The sequence below is a fragment of the Oratosquilla oratoria genome, chromosome 43 (assembly GCF_046742065.1).
Source record: "Oratosquilla oratoria isolate Oo_2021 chromosome 43, ASM4674206v1, whole genome shotgun sequence".
Taxonomy (NCBI): domain Eukaryota; kingdom Metazoa; phylum Arthropoda; class Malacostraca; order Stomatopoda; family Squillidae; genus Oratosquilla; species Oratosquilla oratoria.
The window spans coordinates 28,858,088-28,879,407 of NC_134819.1; the positions used below are offsets into that span (position 1 = coordinate 28,858,088).

Here is a 21,320-nt window from a genome sequence, read left to right on the forward strand (position 1 = left end):
AATATCAATGCACACAAGGTATACTGTAAATACATACGTGAAGTAGTACATACATATACCAATGGCTATTTCCCCCTTACAAGGGAGGTAGCCAAAAAATAACAGCATAAAATCCACTCCCACCCATTCCATCCCCACATACTTCACTCTCATTCACCACCTCTCTCTCCCTCTTTTCTTGGCTCCTTCTGGATGACAGGTCATCCCTGCATCTTGCCCACTGCCCTGGGTCAGAGGCAATGCAGCAAGACACAGCACATCCATAGCAAGGCCACTTCATTTAACTGGCAACCCCCTCTCTCCATCCCCTCATGCAGAAAGAGAAGACAGGGAGTGATTCCCTTCAGGCTGCATCACACATACTCCCTACCTCCCCCCATCCCCCACCTACTCCCTTCCATGCATCACAGCACCATCCATACACAACCATTACTCACTCACCCCTATATTCTGTCTTCTCCCTTCCTCAACAGACATCCACCTCTTTCTCAATACCCCTTTTACTCCATCCATCCATCTCATCCTTGGTCGCCTCCTCATGTTCACTCCAACCACCTCTGTCTTCTACACTTCTTTTACTAATCTTTCTTCACTCATCCTTTCCATGTGTCCAAACCATCCCAATACTCTTTCATCAACCCTATCTCCCAACTCCTTAAAAGTAATTCTTCTGCCATCTCAATCAAAACCACCCTGTCCTCCCATACATTCAACAACTTCTTGAGATATTATGCCCCTTTCCCTTTCATAGGCTTCCCTTCCATTAACAAGTGTCCATCCACTTCCTTTACCATTTCCTCTCTACCTAACTTATTTTACAAATTCTCAAACACCTGCTCCATCTCACATTCACTCCTCTTAGGCTCCCTCATAACTCCCAACACATGATCCACGACTGTGATGAACCTTGCATACATGTTTTATACATTGTCATCACATGTATAACAATAATAACATAACTGTTTCTATGGAAAGAGTACCCACCTCATGAAGAGCCTGCACACCGTTTATAAGGGCAGCAATCGAAGAAAGACACAAGCTCATGGCAAGCTCAGGGTCCTGATTCACAGCTTTATTTATCTTCTGAAATTCTATCTCATGTTTTTCCTGAAAAATAAATAATAATAAAAATTAATAAATAGATGAAATAATAATTTTCTTTTTATCCAAATCAATCAATTTGTTACACTAAGTCTCTTGTAAGAGACCTATTAATTCCAGGTACCCAAAGTATAAATACAGGTCTGATTATTCAACACTTTCAGGACCACATCCTGCACTGTCCCACTCTTGCCCTATCCAAACAACATAATGTTTTTTCCTCAAGTGACTTGTGGACCAGTCTGGTGGCTGTTGCCAGTTACCTTGAAGCTGTGGATCTCCTGCAGGAGAGATCTGGGACAACAGATTGGCTAATCTTTACCACTTTTTTTTCTTTGTTTCTTCTTTGCAACCACTCATATGCACACCTCTACTCATTGCTACACTTATTTCTTCATTCCACCACCTGCTACCCTTCCTTCCATTCTCACCTATTCTCCTTATCCTGTTTCAACTCATTTAAATACTCCCATGAAACACATTCCTTCTTATTCTATTTCCACTTCCCCCTCTTTCACAACACTCAATATACTGTGCCTCAATTGTGCATGGTATTCATCTTCTTTCCTCTTCTTGGTTAACTTAATTATTTTCATCAACTCTGCCTCCCTCCTTTCTCTTATTTCTCCACTTTATTTCAGTCTTTTCCACCAGCTGATGATCAAACATTCCACCACTCTCTCCCCTTAATACATTCAAATCCAGAACTCTTCCAATCATCCTTCAGGACATCACATGAATCAATCAGTCCATTGCTCCAGTTCTCTCTTGCAAAAGACCCATGACCCCATGAAAGCCAGCCATGGCCACCACATATAGTCTATATAAGTCACTTGGTGTAGAGATTTTGTATTGCTCTCTAGAAGGGGTGAGTGTTGGGCAGTGTAGTGTGAGGTTCTTGTGTTTTCTGTGTGGTGGTTGCATCAGGGCCAACTAGTCTATTGCCACATTGGGTCTTGCAACAGATGTTTCTTTGAAGAAATATTAGACTGCTGTCTGTGTTGTATTAGTGTGAAACAGTTTATGTGTTACCAGAGAGGTACAGTTGCTGGTTATTAGCTCTCCTTGTGTGAAAAGGTGAAGGAAATTCTGTTGAAACTGATAGAGATGTTGTGCCCAGTCTAGAGACCAAATGTCATTCCCTTGGTGCTGCACTTCCAAAAGGAGGTGAAGGTGTTGATGGGTATTGCAGATGAATAACAAGATGATTCTGATGTCCGTCTTGTAGGACCATCAGGTGGGAAGGTTGGGTAAGTTTGAAGGCATTTGCAGAGAGCTGCATGACTACCAATTTAACCTCTTCAATATGAGTGAAATTTTAATGCATGGCATTGGATGCCTAATGTATGATGCACCATGCTACTTGTGTTGTAAAGTCATTGCTGTATTACTTGTTTCCTTTCACTATGAATAATAATAAACACAGAAAACGTGATCAAACCAGCTCACAGAATTTGGGAGTTACTTTGCTACAGCCACAAAATAAATATAATCAAGACACCGATGCCAGCACCCTCATACACCCACTCATGCCTCATGACACCATCATATGGAAGAGGTTAATGTGTTGTTTTATGCGGCTGGACTTTAGTTAGCGAGTGGATGCTTTATTGTGGTAGTTTTAGTGCATCTGATTATTATTCTGTGTACTTGTACTGTGTACTGTGTTTGGACACATGGAAAGAATGAGTGAAGAAAGACTAGTACAAGAGGTATGGAAGGCAGATGTGGAGGGAGTGAACATGAAGGGACGTCCTAGGATGAGGTGGATGGATGGGGTGAAGATGGCTTTGGGGAAGAGGGGAATGTCTGTTGAGGAAGGACGGGAGAGGACAGAAGACAGGGATGAATGGAGAATGGTTGTATATGGATGATGTTGTGTTGCATGAGGTGGAATGGGTAGGGGGATGGGGGGTGAGGTAGTATGTGTGAGAAAAATTTGATGCAGCCCAAAGGGATTTCTCCCCGTCTTCTCCTTTTATGCATGGGGGGACAGAGAGGGGGGGTCGCCAATTTAATGAAGCAGCCTTGCTGTGGATGTGCTGTGTCCTGCGACACTGCTTCTGACCCAGGGTAGTGGACAAGGTGCAGGGATGACCCGTCATCCAGGAAGTGCTAAGATAAGAGGGAGGGTGGAGGGGTGTGGAGTGTATTCAGGGATGGAATGGGTGGGAATGATTTTATGCCTTTTCCTTTTTGGCTACCTCCCTTGTAAGGGGGAAAAAGCTTTGGCATATGTATGTATGTACTTGTTTCTAATATTGTTACTGTTTCTTTATATCTAAAGTGTTTTTAGGTGTAGGTGTGTGTAGGTGTGTGTGTGTGTGTATTGGCTGCAAGTCTAATTCATTATGTATTGATTAATGCTTATGACTGTGGTTCATGTTAGATAGATCAAGGAATTGCAAAAGTGGCACTAGAAATGTGTGCATGTAATTTACAAGCTTTGTGCATGTTGGGCATGCATAAAAGCCTGTACTGTTTTCATTGTTGTCAGCTAGGTGCTGTGGTAGGGCAGGAGCCAGTGTACTGACCTCCATGTGTCGAAAAAAAAAGTTGGGGAGATAGATCAGATGGAAATAGAAGTAAGATAATTTTATTCCACATGATAACCACCCTAAGATTCATTTTCATGTGGAATTCAATCTACTTTCAAATGGCTCCCAAGATTAAAGTAACTGTTGCATAGACTGCTAACACACAAGGGTAGTGCTATTAAATTCCCATAGGATGCAAAAGAAAGAATTTAACTCTTTCTTCCACTGTCACTGATCTTTGTGGAATTAGAGCATAACGAAACACAGCCCTTAAATGTGTCAGTTCATCCAGGGTCTACAGTACTCGCCTGTAAAAACAAAAGGCATCCCCTCTCCCCCCCCAAATTGGAAAATGCTTTAATAAACCAAATTGCAATGTACATACCTTGTACTCCTTCTTTATTACAATTTTCTCCCATATTCCTTGGATCCAACTAGTTACATGTCCTTTCCCACACATTTCATCCACAGCAGTATGGTATAAAGCAACTGCAGGAGCAAGCTGAAAATTTTCAAAACAATCTTTTAATTGCGTTCTCTACCACTCATATAATGAAACAATAGGGGTAAGCTATCTCTAGCTATCAGGTCCTGCTGTAGAAGGGCTGTGCCTTGCTGCATTCTCCTCAATCCAAGCAGTGTTGTGGAGACAGAGATCATACTTCATCCATGAAGTGCTGGGATGGGAAGGGCATTAAATGGGGATTAATGTGTATGAAATAAGTTCATGCTTTGATCCAGCCTCCCCACCTCATAAGTGGGAATGGGCTTTTCATATATGAAAGTACATTTCGTGGCACATGTGTCTATGTCTGGGTATTTGATATTCCCGCGCGCATAGCGTGATCATGATAGACACCCATAGGCATACGACACACATACATTTGTAAACACATGTCAGGATAGGAGACACTTTTTCCCATGTGTAACGGAGCATAGGGACTATGTATAATAGATGACCTAGCTAGGACAATTTAGTCTAGGATGCTGTTGTATATATCATCTATTACATTTGTCACGGTGACGCCATGACGTCACGGCATAGTTCCCGCCAACGCAGTTGGACCAGAGACACTATGGTGATTGGATCCTGTTGGACCAGTGGACGTGAACTATTTAACATTAGTGCTGTACAATATTCACTGTCTTATATTGATAGGGCTCCCTTTATGTATCCAAGCCTATGTATGCAGAAGTACTTATTAGATATAGAAACCTACGTATATATTTTTATACCCTAGCACTCTGGGTACTTTATGCATAAGTACATAGACACATGTCCCACGAAAGGACAGAGTCCACTTGGCCAGACTGCAATGCGGTCACCACCCAGCACTTCTAAGCTACCAGAAGAGGCTGGACGACCGTGTTGTGAACAGCTGCCCAGGATGTAACACTTCACCCCATACCATACAACACATAATGGAAGACTGCATTATACACAATCATGCAAGCAAACAACACAACATACACTCTATAAAGGATTTGTGGGAAAACCCAGTTTCGGCTGTGGCCTTCCTTGGGGAGACGGGACTGCTCGGACAGACAGTTTAGGGAACGACAACAACAACAACAACAACAACAACAACCCATGGGTACAAAATTCACTCACCAACTTCTGCATTAAGAACAGTGTCATCTATATTTACTAAACTATTTTTACCCATTTTTCTCTAGCTTCACTCTTGCATTCATTTCTCTCATTACTCCATCCATAAATAGGTAAAACAGCCATAGTGATGTTACACATACCTGCTTCAAACCACCATTTACTTTAACAATCTTGCTTTCCTTACTTTGCACTGTCACACATAGCAGTCAACAATTTAATGTCAAGAGCAGTCTGACAAACTATCACCAACTGTCCTTCCTTGATCCAACCATATCAAGGGCATGTAACCTGAGTCCCCCCCACTTTCCCCATCCCCTTTTCTGTACCCCTCACTACCTCATATATACTTGTACTTTAACTTCTTGTAACTATTCTGCTGAAGAGGACTACAGATAGTAGTCAAAATATACAGTTTTCCTGTACTTCCGATATTATTTCTCCGATAGTGGGTTTATAGTCAACTGTCACACATATATTATACCCATCATACACTTCATTGCCTCTTAATTTCTACCCCAAACTCCATACAGTCTCATGATCTCTTAAACTTCTTTACTATCTACTTTATCATATATGGGACCAATGATGGGTATCTGCATGTGGTGGTCCTGTAAGATGGACAGCAAAGCTGATACTCAGCCTCTAGACAGGGCCAAAGATCTCTCTCTCTCTCTCTCTCTCTCTATCAATTTCAACTGTATTCCCTCCACTTTTTTCCATAAAAAAAGCTGACAACCAGCAACTGGTGCTCTCTTCCTTCTATTACGTAATATCAGCTAATGTACAACAGTCACATATTAATATAAGACAATAAATAGTCCCAAGTTTCAACCCAGAGCAATCTATAAAAGGGCCCAAGGGCAGTTAGTCATTGCAATTATGGATTTTCAGTTTATGAAAGTTGAAACAACAATTAACATTACTAATTTGAAATAAGTAGCTAAACATGGGTATTTCTTTATGATGGAGTGTATATTTGACAATTCAAATGAAAACAGTTCAGTGCAATGAATTCCCTTACCTGAAATGTGAGCACCAGAAAGAGTGGGACTTCCGTACTTGAAAGGCTGATTCCCCAAGTGGACTGCACTGACTCTTCAAGTTTTTGCCAATGTACATGAAACTTGGCAGTGCCTCTGAATGATTAAGAAAAAAAAAAAAAAAATCAATCAATCAATCAATCAATTATACTTACAATATTGATTTGTATTACCAACATTACTGCATTGGCTAAAAATGAACAAACTGAAAAAAATGCCCTTTTATTTCAAATCTGTTTCATAACCTTACTGGCTACAGGGATGTTAATATCGAATGAGTTTAGTCACACCTTAATTAGAACCCTACATGACTTGAAATTTCACACCTTTTTTAATCCTGCATATAAATATCTGTACTTACTTAATAAGAGCACTATACTTATACGTATCCAATAGTATACAGCATAGATGTAGGATATCTGCACATATTGAATCAATGAGAAATTGTTCTACGGTACCAAACTCAACCAACTGTTCCTGAAACTTTATATAGAGCATAGATTAAAACATATCCCAAGTACAAGTCAATAATCAGAATACCATATGAATAAGTCACAAATCAACAATAACAAAATTTACCTTGTGCATTGCAAGAAGTAGGAGAAGCTCTGAAACTTGAATGCTCATGTCCTCAGGTAACTGTTTTTTTAGAGCATAAATGAGCTTATCATCCAGGTGAATAGCCTTCTGGAGTTTCCCATAAATGTTTACACTTCCAAGAGTCTGTGTCATTAGCATACAAGAAAATAATGACTAAAAATGAATATCATATAGTGGGTTTTATATTTCTGAGCTTAATAAGTGCACCATACTGCATTCACTAATACATATATATATACGTATACCAAGGCTTTTTCCCCCTTACAAGGGAGGTAGCCAAAAAGAAAGGCATAAAACCCATTCCATCCCTAAATACACTCCACTCCCCTCCACCCTCCCTCTTATCTTGGCACCTCCTGGATGACGGGTCATCCCTGCACCTTGTCCACTGCCCTGGGTCAGAGGCAGTGTTGCAAGACACAGCACATCCACAGCAAGGCTGCTTCATTAAATTGGCGACCCCCCCCTCTCTGTCCCCCCATGCAGAAAAGGAGAAGACGGGGAGAAATCCCTTCGAGCTGCATCAAATTTTTCTCACACATACTACCTCACCCCCCATCCCCCTATCCATTCCACTTCATGCATCACAACATCATCCATATACAACCATTCTCTATTCACCCATCTTCTGTCCTCTCCTGTCCTTCCTCAACAGACATTCCCCTCTTCCCCAAAGCCCCCTTCACCCCATCCATCCACCTCATCCTAGGATGCCCCCTCATGTTCACTCCCTCCACATCTGCCTTCCATACCTCTTTTACTAGTCTTTCTTCACTCATTCTTTCCATGTGTCCAAACCATCCTAATACTCTTTCATCAACCCTATCTCCCAACTCCCCTGCCACCTCTGTTCTCCTCCTCACCTCCTCATTTCTCACTCTATCCAGCCTTGTAACCCCCATCATACTACTCAGACACCTCATCTCAAACACATTCAAACTCCTCTAGCATTCACTAATACCTCATATATAAGGCTTCGACAATTCTGTAATTTTTAAGTACACAAACACAATTAAAAGCTTGACAATACAGTTACATGCCTGCAAATGCATCTAAAATGTACTAAAACTTATGAATGATGGGCCATCCCTGCCCCATCCAGTGCCTGGGTCAGAAGGAATTCAGCAAGATAAAGCAAATCTAAAACAGTCTTCATAATGCCTCTTTCACCCTGTCATATGCCTTCTCCAAATCCATGAAAACCCAAAAGACATCTTCACACTTTGCCAAAAACTTCTTGCATATCTTACTACTAAAACTTCATATCTACACTCCATTTTACTCTCCTAAATCCACACTGCTCTTCCCAAATTACTCCATGTTCTCCTTAATTCTCTCATTTAATACCCGCCTAAACACCTTACTGATTACACCTAACAAACATATCCTTCTAATAGCATTACATTCATACTTACCCCTTTTCCCCTTGTAAAGTAGAACTATACATTCACTCCTCATGCAGAGTAACATGCTGCATTGCTTCTGACCCAGGCAGTGGGCAGGAGACAGGGATGACACTTCATCCATGAGGAGCTAAGTGTGGTGGATGGGAGTGGGTGCAAGCCTTGACTGGCTACCTCCCTTAAAAGGGGAAATCTTTGGTATATAGAATATATAGATACATTCACTACTCCAGTTCACTGGTGCACTGCACTTCCCTCTCTCAGGCAAATAATCTCACCTGTCATTCCACTATAACTACTCCTCCCTTCATTAAACACTCGACAAAACAACCTTCTAAATGAACTGCATTACCAGCTTTCATCCTTTTTAATGCTTTCTGTGTCTGCTCTTTTCCTATAGCCCTACCATTCTCCTCTCCCATCATAGTCATTTCCTAGCATCTCCTAATGTCACAATTAAAGCTTTCCTATCCTTCTCCACATTTGTAATCTCTCTGAAGTATTTCTTCCATCTTCTTGCCACTTTCACTCCCATTTGTATCTGCTCAATTGCAAGCTATACCTTTTCCTCTCTACTCAATTTGCCTCCCCACACTCTTTTTACATTCTGAACACTGGTTGGTTGGCAATTCTGCTCTGAGGGTACCAACCCTTTGGAGGTCCATCCTCCTTCCATCATCTTGGTGTCTCAGTGCAAAGACAGGCCTTGTTGACACTTGCCTCCATAGTCAAAACCATGTGGAAGTGTATACTGTCTAAAACATTACAACATTCTTTCACCAATTATGAAATTATTTAAGACAAAAGACAAACCAATGAATGTAAAGGAACCCTTGCATAAAATGCTACTTGCAAAACTTTACCTGAACCAAGAGATGACGAAAAACTGAGAATACAAAGATGTTTCCTTGTCTCAACTCTTCACCTTGGGCAACATTCAAATGTCTCTTCAGCTCACAAAACTTCACAGAAATGAGTCCTAAATCCTGGACTCTTGAATCAAAAAGCTGTAAAATAATGTTTACATTAGTAATAATCACCAAAGCTACTATGGATTTTGGCAATGTCTATTTCAATACAAATTACACACACCTCACTGTCTTTACAGTAAACTAAAATTTCTGCTATAACTTGAGCTCCTTCTCGCTGCACAAAGTAACTTTGGCTTCTTATGCACGGCAATAAAAATTTCTCCCAAAACCCTGCAAAGAAAAGATAAAAAAATAAATAAATAAATAAATAAATAAAAATAATAAAATATATATATATATATATATATATATATATATATATATATGTATGTATACACACATATATGTCACATGTGGTGGAAAAGGTAGGAATGGAGGTGGAAGTAAACTGCAGACTGAAAAAAGCAAGTACAGTAAATGCCTTAGGGGGGTTAAAAAGTATTATGAGAAATAGACATTTGGGAATGGATGTAAAGAGGAAAGCATATGAAGGGGTGATTGTACCAATGGCACTGTATGGGGCAGAGACATGGAATTTATGAGAGGCAGAGAGGAAAAATTTAAATGTGTTTGAGATGAAATGTCTGTGAAGTATGGTACAGGTTACAAGGTTAGATACGGTAAAAAAGGAAAATAGGATGCTACCATTCTCGTTAATCCATAAACGTCCACTCTGATGTAGTAGCAAAGATCTGGTGAAAAACAGCGTTGCAGCTGCAAGAGTCGAGTCACTCCGAAGGGAAGGTAATATACTCACAATATTAACCAATATCTGAAAAATAAATTATTATACTAAAATACCCGTCATCTCTCATATTTACTGAAACAATATTTATTATCAAGAAAACTTTTCTACACGTAATTGATCTCTGCTAATATATCTGTGATGACTTACTTTACTTTCCATGAGAGCAAGAAATATGGTTTCATGCTTAGTATAGGCTGCAAAAGCTCTGAGTCCCATTGCTGTAATTGAAACATTGCTGCTTTTCTCAATAAATGATGCATCAAGGACTGCTGACAGAAATTCTAACAATCCTATTTCACTGGCCCACGCAAAACCTGAAAATTAATCACAGTCACATATTCACTATAAAAGCAATTTGATCTATGGAATATAATTAGGAAGATACACTGGGGTCTCAAAATTTGACATGGTTAGGGAGGTTTTTGAGGCATTGAAATGCAATTTTTCAAAATGTAAATCACCTTCATCTTAGCAAATTGTCTGCTAAAATAGAGGTGATTTGTGTTTTGACACCTCAGAAAGTGCCCTAACCCTGTCAAATTTTAAGACAGAGCTGGGCCTGCAACCTCATCATCCCAGTGCATGTATATCAATCCCTTCTTTACTAGGTTGCATTCTTCCTTTTATCTAGGCCACTAGCATGCTATTATACTGTTCTGTGACACAGTAATGACAGGGAGTAAAACTTTTGTTAAATAAGCCCATCTATAGCAGCTAGCATTTCCTCCTTTTTCTGACTATATCTTTGTGGCACAACCCTTTTCCCATTCTCCCTTGGTAGCATTACATAGCTTTAAATATCAGACATTACTAAAGGGCCCCAAATTAGTGAAACAACATTTCTATTGGAACTATGCACTCCTATAACTAATATATGATTGGCAAGTTCTTTCTGGTGTTCTGGCAAATATGACTTCTCCCTCTGTTCAGGAACTCTTCATATGCCTACACTCCATTCTACAAAATAGGGTCATTGTAATAGATAACGGAAAGTAATGTATTCTGGACAGTACTCAGACTTCAGAACAACTAAATATCTAACAGAAGCAAAAGTAAAAGGAAAGCTTGGGAGTAATACTATTTACCGTTTCAATAAAGATACAAATTATTCTTAGGATAACTTCGCTTAACTTTTGTTCTAATAAAACTTAATCTTTTTATTTTCCATACCTTATAACATGATTTATGGAGTAAATTCTTTAAGGATTTTAATGAAACCCCTATTGACTGGTCATAAAGCATTTTTCTTATACTGGATGCTCACTTTATCATTGTCATCCTTTCAGTATAACTTAAGAATAGCAGCCCTGACTGGCCCTATCCAGAAGTCTCCACCTCTCCCAGTGATAGCAATGGCAAAATAAATAATCAAATCTGAATATAAATGGGATTGTTCATAGCTTATTTTATCATGTTTAACATTAATTTAGTGGTATGGTATGGTATAGTATTTAGGCCAGAGGCCAGGCACTGGGACCGGGGAGGTCATCCAGCGCCGTTTAATTTAGTGGGTTGGGGGAGTTTATTGGGACTGTTATTCTTCAACTTTTACCACCCTTTCTCTCTGATGTGCCACTTATTTACTCAGTCACACCCAGAGCTGGTTCTAGCTATTTTGGTGTCTTAGCCTTATGCAATATTAGAATTTGACAGCCCCTCTGTCTGCTCCCTTCTCAGCATGCATACAGTGATACACCATGCATGGATGTGCATATATATATATGATAGATTTATTTATAATAGCACTTGTTTAAGCTCAATCAACTCCAGTTGATAGTGACAAAGTTTGCAAACTAATGTCACCTCATTACAGAAAATGTTTGATCAAGTCATTGATACACATTCAATTGACTTTTTTGCTTTATATGGCCTATCCCAAAAATGTTCACTCCTACTACTAGTAACTATTATAATTATTACTTATATAGATAATCATAATAGTCTAATTCTTAATCCAATGTATTCACAGCATCATTACTATTACCATTTGAAAATATTAAAGGATAATTGTTTACCAATAAAAGTTCTAGTATACAAAGATTCTTTATTTTCTTAAACGAATACCATGTAAATAAAAAGAAAAGTTTTGTACACTACCATATGTATGTTTACTGCTTAGGGATACGATGTGTGTATGCAACTTTTCAAGTACAGTATCATCATAAATGGCATCTCCTCCTGCCGACTTGAGGAGTGTGAATACCTCACTAAGCTTGTCTGACACTACCAATTCCATGTTCAATTTGGATTATTGCCGTTCACTTTCCCAATATAACGGTTTACTACACCAAAACTCGACCATTTGTTTTATGGAATTCGCGGAACTCTGCCACTGGGGGTAAACACAGCAGAATCAAAACAAACCGCTTCATAAACGTTGACAAATCTTGACAACTAATCATATTCACATTCCCTATTACACTTGCTCACTTAAAACAGTGGTTTAGGATAAAACAAAATCGATAAAATAAAAAATTATCACTAATATTCATATGTATGTATGTAACACTGTAAGCAATCTGGAAAGAATATTCGTTCGTTTTGGCAGGTGCTGAATACAAAATATTTTGCACCTGAGGAAGCACCAAGTCGCACTGCATCTTCACAAAAACCTTGGACCCTATCATTGGTCTGAATGCTTCAAAAAAAGGGTCTCAACCAGTGGAGGGAATTCCCCCTCCACGGTGAATTTTAGGGTTTCAGAGGTGGTTTACCGAAATAGAAACATTCCAAAGCAAACTGTTGGAATAATATTCTTTTTACAAACTACAAATCCTATGCTGTCAACTGGTCACATCGCTCTTGTTTATGCTTCTTTTTCATATATTTAAAGCATTTTCCTTTAAACGATGCAATAGCCCATTTCGGATAACAGTTTGGTGAAATATTTGAAAATGTCTCGTCCTCGAGAAACTCTTCGTATGAAGGACGAATGGAATGACGAAACCTAGAATACCTAAGGTCATAATAATGAGTTGAGATGGACGAAACCCAGAATACCGAAAGCATTACAAGTACATAGAGTTAATCACAATTTCCCGTAAATAAGTCTCAGTGTTTTCTACTTATAGTTAAATTTAAGTTCCCTATCCTACAAAGTGCGAAGACGACAACATATGTTAGCAAAGCAGACTTATACTAAAGTTGACAATGAAAGGGTAATGAAAGCAACAGAAAACTTCATAATAATCAACAAATAGTAAACTTCGTGATCATGAGCTTTGCAAGCGATTCTGGTGGAATATTATGAAACTGACCATTACTTTACAAAACCATCAGATAAGTAATGTTTGATTTCACTATTAGAAAGAACATGTCAAAATACATGATTACAGCAAGTTTTAGCAAAATACGATAACATTAAGTGCAGGGTTTTAGTGGGTATGGATAAAACGTCAGACAGCAATTCTATAGATCTTGCAATTTGCATAATCTGCAAAATATAACTTTTACAGTTATCAAATAAATCACAGGGGAAAATAGTTCTACTTCTGAGTCGGATAGAGCACTTGTGAAAAGGGACATTCTGACTTAGAGACATTGAAGGATTTGGAAAAAGTACTACGGTGAGCCACAAAACTGATTCCAACTCTTTACCTCTCTTTACCATACACCAGGTAGGGCCAGTGCCCTGTCAGTTATGATGCCTCACGAAACTTCTCCACCAGGTACGATCCTCGTAAAGTTCCTCTTCTTCCACACTCTCTATTGTTGATCCTCTCGCTTCAATTGCTTCCCTCACTCCATCTCTCCATCTCTTTCTGGGTCTTCCTACCGGCCTCTTCTCTCTTGGATTCCATCGATAATATTTAGCAGGGTAACTTTCTTGACTCATCCTCATGATGTGTCCATACCATCTCAGTTTACTTCTTTCTACAAATTCTAATATTGATTCGATGTCCAGTTCATCTCTGATATCCTCATTTCTTAAGCGATCTCTTCCTGTTACTCCCTTTATTAATCGCAACATTCTCATCTCTGCTGCCTGTATCTTGCTCTTTAATCTCATTGTTAGTGTCCAGGTCTCTGAGCCATATGTTAATACTGGTCTTAGTATCGTTTTATATATGATGACTTTAACTTTTGATGGTATGAGTCTGTCTTTTAGTAGTGGATACATTAATCTTAGATTATTTGTATATTTTTCGATTCTGCTTGTTATTTCTTTCTCCATATAACACCTCTCATGTATTTGAACTCCCAAGTACTCAAAGTCTTCCACTTGTTTCAATTGTATTGCAAGGATAAATGCTACTCCATACTTTCTTTCATAGTTCATTCCATTATAAATTAGATGAAAATCATTGTGTATCTTCATCATACCCTCTCCAACTAACCTGGTTTCACATATCCCCATGATGTCTATATTTCTCTCCAACATTAGTTCCACAACCTCCTCCAATTTACCACTCAATGTAGTTGCATTGATTGTACCTAATCTAATATTCCTAAGAGACTGTCCATTATCATTTCGAGTTCGTTGCCGTAAGTTCCGTCCGCTCCGAGGCATCACTCGTGTTTCTTGAGCAAGAGTATCAAAACCACCGGCTTGCTAGGTCTGTCGTGGTCCTCGAGACTGCTAACTAGTTCCACCAAGGCGTCCATTGCTCCCCGAAGGTTACAGATATGCTTTCATCAGATCCGAGCAGACACCAAGTAGGTTAAGCCACTGCACCTCAACAAGGTTACACAGCCTCTTGTTCTAGTAGATGAAAGCTCAAGAACCGCAGTGGTGATTCCAACTATCAGAAATAAATAAACTAAAACACATATTTTCCCATAAAACATAACATATTTTTCCTAAAATAAAACGTAGACTCAGGGGTGATTTGATACAGGTATTTAAGATTCTAAAAGGAATTGACATCAAAAATGACGAAATTTTCACACTGAATGGTCTCAAACTGTCAGGAATTAGATTTAATTTGAAAGTGGGTAGAAACAACTTCTCCAACCGTGTAGGAAGTGAATGGATATAAACTTCCTGCAGAGGCAATGCAATTTAGTACAGTTCGAAGTTTTAAGATTCGTTTAGATATACACCTAAGCAATATGCTGTAATGCCTGTCATCTATTTTATTTAGTTTATCAATTCATTGTTATTGATCTATTTATTATCTATCTGTTTATTGTTTATTATCTATTCATTGATTATTTATTATAAATCATTATTATTTATCTGTTTATCATGTATCATTATTCATTCACTTATTTTATTTAATTTTTCATAATATATATATATATATATATATGTATATATATATATTTATATATATATATATATATAAATATATATATATATATATATATATATATATACATATATTAGCATCCTACCTAGTTATGAACCAAAGGGTCTCCTATCGGCATGCTTTTCTTTTGTAATCTTTTATAGTATAAAAAGTGCAGGGAGGACAAAAAGATTGAAAATTCCGGTCTTCAATATAATTTTAATCATAATGGGAGAATGATGAACAAAATGAAATACATGTGTAAGGCCAGGAATTATTATTTTCGTTTATTTGCACTTTTCTAGAAGATTCTATAAGTAAGATTGCTAGGCATTGTGGCTCAACTCACTCGACTCCCCCGTGACGTCATTAGAACGTATTCGTATGTAAGCATAGACTAGGAACCTTAGATTTAGGAGAAAAATTCCCAACCTCCAGTTCAGGATTCCATTAGAGAAATAATTTAGGGGATTTATGATACACAAATGGTACATCAAGAAACGAGGTAACGGAACTCTGAATTGTTGTACGAAGTATTAGTCGGGGTTTTACCCAGAGAAACGAACGCTCAGGGACATCGATGGGTATTGCGTTTGAAAAATAGTCAGTGCTAACCCAGAACCCTACGCCCTACCAGGTATGTGTCATCTTTTTTAAGTATAATTCATTGAAATTAATTAAAATATCTGAGTACGGATAAATATAATAGATGATATTATAAGTGAACCATACGAGTGCTACTCGAAACCCGGCCTACTCCTCCCCTGGGGGGAAAAGGGAGTATTAGCAAACACCAAACGAATTAATCATATGAATCTATCGGACTGGGTCGATCAAACGATACGTTTTGTAATAGGCTATAGGTATATAATAGATTGCGAAAGGGTTTATGCCCGAGAGTACTCTCTCCCAAAGATAAAGTAAAATATTTTAGTATTAAGGTTAGGGTAGGCGTAGGTGAAGTAAACACTGGACAATAGTGCTGGGCAAATATCGCTAATTTCAATATCGAAATTATTGGTGAACAACAATACAGTTACCGAAATTACCGACAGTTTACCGGTAAAAGACTCGTGAGGTAGTAGTGACGTCACAAATTCGAGTCGAGTTCGAAAAATCAATGTTTTTGTCCTTAAATACGCTATATCGCTGGTTCTATTTTACATATTGTTTTTATTGTTATGTAATTGTAAAAGGAAAAGGTCATACTTTAATTGATGCTACTATAGTCTGCTATCTACAGCGCGAGTGAGTGAATGAAGGGTGTCTGAGGGTGGGTGTGGTGTATACATTTTCGTTCGCGTGTCTGTATGCATGGGTTCATGTTTGGAGGTGGTAGTGGTAGGCAGCTACCGGTAAAGTTACAGGTTTTATCGAACAACCTTAACGATAGCTTACCGGCAAACACTCTGCTACCGTTAAAGCTTCGTTAACCGATAACTCGATAAGCTATACCATAACATTCAGAGAGCGGTAAGCACGTCTCGGCTTGGTGGTACTGAGTGACGGTAGTGACGGGCCCAGTGACCCGGTAAATTTACCGGTTAAACTTTTACTATTAAGCAAGTATGTACCGCTAAGGTCTCGGTAATTTTTTTACCATTACAACCGTTTTTTGGCACTTTTTTAATCTATCAATAGAATTAATGCTATTTCTGTGATCAGCATACGAAACTGTAATAATTGTGAAAGTTTCATAAAAAAAAAATTCTACGTGTCGCCAAACGAAGACCCCTATAATATATGGGTATTCGTTTGGCGACACGCGGAATTTTTTATTTTTTTTATGAAACTTTCACAATTAATACAGTTTCGTATGCTGACCTCAGAAATAACATTAATTCTATTGAGAAATTAAAAAGAGTGCCGAAAAAAACGATTTTAATGATAAAAACTTACCGAGAACTTAGCGGTACATACTTGCTTAATGATAAAAGTTTAACCGGTAAAATTAGCGGGGGACTGGGCCTGTCACCACCGTCACTCAGTACCACCAAGCCGAGACGTGCTTACCGCTCTCTGAGTGTGATGGTATAGCTTATCGAGTTATCGGTTAACGAAGCTTTACCGGTTAACGAAGCTTTACCGGTAGCAGAATTTTTGTCGGTAAGCTATCATTAAGTTTGTTGCCGATAAAACCGGTAATTTCACCGGTAGCTGCCCACCACTACTGGACAAGTGGCTAGAGGGTTAGATCGTAATATCCATGTCTTCTACTACGCCATTAAGGTGTTGACTAAAAACACGCTACCTTTCTAGTACCTCATTGATTCAAAGACAATCATCCAGGACGGGTTTTAGTTCATTTCTAATAGTTAAAATTAACTGTGTCTACTGTAATAGTGAAGATAATACATAGAAGTGTTATGTTATTTTTATTACGATTTAGTAATTAGATTATTGAAAACTTGAAACATTCTTTGATTACCCACCCTGGTATATGTAAACACACGTAACATCAAAACGACCTTAAAGGGGGAGAATGGAATAAAATAGTGTTTATTCAAGAATTACCACATAGTCAAGTTATAATACAATAATAATAATAATAATAATAATAATAATAATAATAATAATAATAATAATAATAATAATAATAATAATAATAATAATAATAATAATAATAATAATAATAATAATAATAATGATAATAATAATAATAATAATAATTGCAAATTGCCGAGGATAACACAAAAAAAGCATGTACGCTTATGTATGTTTTTGGGAGTTTTGGGTGGTAACAGCGATTACTGCTAAAAATAATTAGACTTAATATCGGATTTCCTAAATCACCATTATATAGATATATATATTTGACTTCCCTCGTAGGTGTTTTATAAAGGCGTACTATACATCTCGCCCATACATTCACTGACAAATCTGTTGTAGTTGCCGAGTCGGAGAACGTGAAAGGCAGGAAGTGGCCTGCCGGAGCGGCTGAAAATACATCCGGGACCCACCGTGGCTTGGTTGTTGTTGTTGTTGTTGTTGTTTTCCTTCCCTAGACTCTGACCGAACAGTCCCGCCTCGCTGAGGAACGCCACGGCTGTTTCCCCACAAATTCCTTATAGAGTGTATATTGTGTTGTTGGCGTGCGTGCTTGTGTACAGTGCAGTCTTTGCATAATGTGTTGTATAGTATGGGGTGAAGTGTTCCATCCTGGACAGTTATCCAGCCTCTTCTGGTAGCTTAGAAGGGCTGGATGGTTGCCGCACCGTAACCTGGGCAGGTGGACTCCGTCCTCTCGGGGAAGAGAGAATTCAGAGGGATGGACATCAGGGGGTCTGGCATGCAGCAATGTATTGTCTTTCAGTTTGTTGATGGAACAGTGAGTGATATGATTATGGATATGCTTCTGGAGGATGGTGTCTGGTGGTTGTGGAGGAATGGAAGAGAGCATTTGTGTGTGATATAGGTATTTGGGCTTTGTTTGCTGCTTCTTGGCGTGTGTGGGTGTTCTGCTGTGTTGATGCTGTGTTTGTGAAGGCTGCTGCAAGCGTTTGTGCTCCTCTCATGTCAAGGTGATCCTTGAATTTGAGGATTTTTCATGGTGTAAATGGTCCGTAGGTGTTGTATTTGTGTAGCCTGTAATTGTCTTTAAGGTTTTGTTTCGTATGGTTTGTAGTGTGTTGTGGTGTGTCTTAGATTAGGGGCCCATGCGGGGCTCGCATAATTCGGAGACTATGCTTTTTTTTTTTTTTTTTTTTTTTTTTAAAGAGAGAGGCAGAGGGAGAGAGAGAGAGAGAAAGGTGAGGGAGTGTGATTCACCATGGTCTTGGATCACGTGTTGGACTCCTGATCGACAGCTATTTCCCTCCTGGGAGAGAGCTCAAAGCTCATATATGACCTATCTATGGGTAATGCTGTGGCCTTACACGCACACACAACCCCAACTCACCGCCCACGAGAGTTAGAGTATCGACTCGCTGCGCAGCGATACTAAAATAATTTCAGCCGTGGGCGGGATTTGAACACGGACCGCCGTAGTGGCGGCCAGAAACTCTAACACTGCGCCACGAGTGTGTGTAAGAGAGAGGGAGAGAGAGAGAGATTTCCTGTTGGGGGAAAGGGATAACGATGGCTTCTCTGCAGGCGGTTGGGAGAGAGCGCCCTCCGTCCATATTCTGTTGAAGAGATTTAATGTAAAAGATGCTGCAGTTGGTGCAAGTGTCGTTCTGTCACGTCGTAGTGTATGTTACCTGGGCCCGGAGAAGAAGGTGTGCTATTCCACCTCTGGATGGATGGTTGTAGTCATAGGGGAAATGTAGGCGAGGTTATGATTCGAGGACAGTCTTTTGGGATATGAATGTGGGTCTATGATTTGTGTGGTTGGATTTTGAATATACTTGGGGAGGTGAGGATATGGGTTGACCATTGATTTGGAGAACGGGGGAATATGAAGGAGTTTTACTGTATTTTTTTTTTTTTTTTTTTTTTTAATCTTTTCCATATTTTGGAGGTACGGTTTTGGGATGTTATTGTTGAAATGTAAATTTAACATGAGTTTCGGTGTGCATGGTGCATTATTCGCCAGGCGTGTGCTTTTGTTTCTTATAAATCATTTTCGAGAGTTGGGTATTTTTTATAATCGTCGGAAGACCATCTTCTTTGTAATCTGCATTTGTGTCGTGACGTAAATGGTGAAACCTTTGGGAACTGTAGGGTTTCTGTAGATGTTATTTAGTTAGTGAGAGTGTGAGATGAGCTGTGTTGTGTCGATTGTTGCTCGGGGCCCGAGTTCGAGACTCGGTGACTATGGCTAAATCGTTTGAAAGACATCACTGTACACTAATGGTTTACTCAATGCCTATGCTGTAATCTTTGGTATGAGAAAAGCATATGACACTTTTCTTCAGAACAAATATAAGGTTTTTAATTAGAGAAATAACTTCATCAAGTGAAATAAAAAAGTTCCTTTACTCATGAAAATAACATTTGATGTACTCTTAGGCAGTTGAAAGATAGATTTGGATTCAAGATTTATATTTTTCACCTAAACATTATTTTTTACCCGCAGACCAAGGTGGTTAGGGATGGAAGTAGAATCTTCTTCAACTTTTTCATTCCCTCTCAATCTTTTATCCTTAAACAATGAAAAGTTTGAATCGCCTCCTCTGTATTACACCAATACTGTATTATCAGTTCATCCCTAGTGAACTTCTCTTATAGTCGTCGTATTTGCCTTTACAGTTTTCTCTGGTTCCTTCTATCACTTGCACGAATTTTCACATGTTTGGCATCCTGACCAAGACGACTTGAAAGTTATCTTAGTTCATCCAAGCAACTTTTCTTTGCTTTAACTCTTGCTTTCACTCCAAACATCATTGGTTCGGGCATCCTTCAAGGATATCTACCTCTGTTCATTCTTATGACATGCTTGTATCACCTCAGGTAGGATTTAAGGATACAAAGTAAACACCAAGGAATTCACATACATTATATTTTAGAGAGTAAGGACACAGGAAAGTCAAGGTACAAAAATAGATCCTTTTGCAAAAGATTTACACAGCACTTTAAAAGTATGGAGAAAAGAGCAAGAAATAAAAATATAAAATGTGTGTGTGTGATTCACCACCATGGTCTTTGGATCACGTGTTGGACTCGTGATCGACAGCTATTTCCCTCCTGGAAGAGAACTCAGAGCTCGTATATGACCGATCTACGGGTAATGCTGCAACTCTATACGCACACCCAACTCCCCGCCCACGATACTGAAATAATTTCAGCCCTGGGCAGGATTCGAACCCCGACCTCAGTAGTGGCAGCCGGTGTGTGTGTGCGTACGTGCGTGTGTGTGTGTGTGTGTGTTTATGTATGTATATATTGTATACATATACTATTCATAAAATATTTGAATGAATTGTTTATATAATATATTTCATACCAATCATGATGCAAATGCAGAGTTATATGCAAGTAGGAGAGAAAATATTCAGCTTTCATATGATTAGTACATTCCAATGTTTCAATTTTAAGTTACCAGTACTGAATCAACATTCTTATTGTCCCCTTTTGCATTATCTACATTCCTAAACCTGATTCGGAATGCAGGGCTACTGGCAGTATGGTAGGTCTTG

The 21,320-nt window shown here is 38.8% G+C and overlaps 1 protein-coding gene across 1 annotated transcript in view; it reads right to left on the reverse strand.

Moving 5' to 3' along the window:
- Positions 1 to 12,591, reverse strand: part of LOC143021829 (uncharacterized) — a 35,035-nt gene extending 22,444 nt beyond the window's left edge. The window contains exons 1-10 of the mRNA XM_076179596.1: positions 12,110 to 12,591; positions 10,160 to 10,326; positions 9,910 to 10,036; positions 9,386 to 9,495; positions 9,157 to 9,300; positions 6,870 to 7,013; positions 6,652 to 6,773; positions 6,272 to 6,386; positions 4,024 to 4,140; positions 985 to 1,107 (exon numbers count right to left, since the gene is read on the reverse strand). Of these exons, the coding sequence (XP_076035711.1) occupies positions 985 to 1,107; positions 4,024 to 4,140; positions 6,272 to 6,386; positions 6,652 to 6,773; positions 6,870 to 7,013; positions 9,157 to 9,300; positions 9,386 to 9,495; positions 9,910 to 10,036; positions 10,160 to 10,326; positions 12,110 to 12,248 (1,308 nt within the window). The 5' untranslated portion in view covers positions 12,249 to 12,591. The remainder of the gene's footprint in view (positions 1 to 984; positions 1,108 to 4,023; positions 4,141 to 6,271; positions 6,387 to 6,651; positions 6,774 to 6,869; positions 7,014 to 9,156; positions 9,301 to 9,385; positions 9,496 to 9,909; positions 10,037 to 10,159; positions 10,327 to 12,109) is intronic.
- Between the last annotated feature and the right edge of the window lie 8,729 nt (positions 12,592 to 21,320).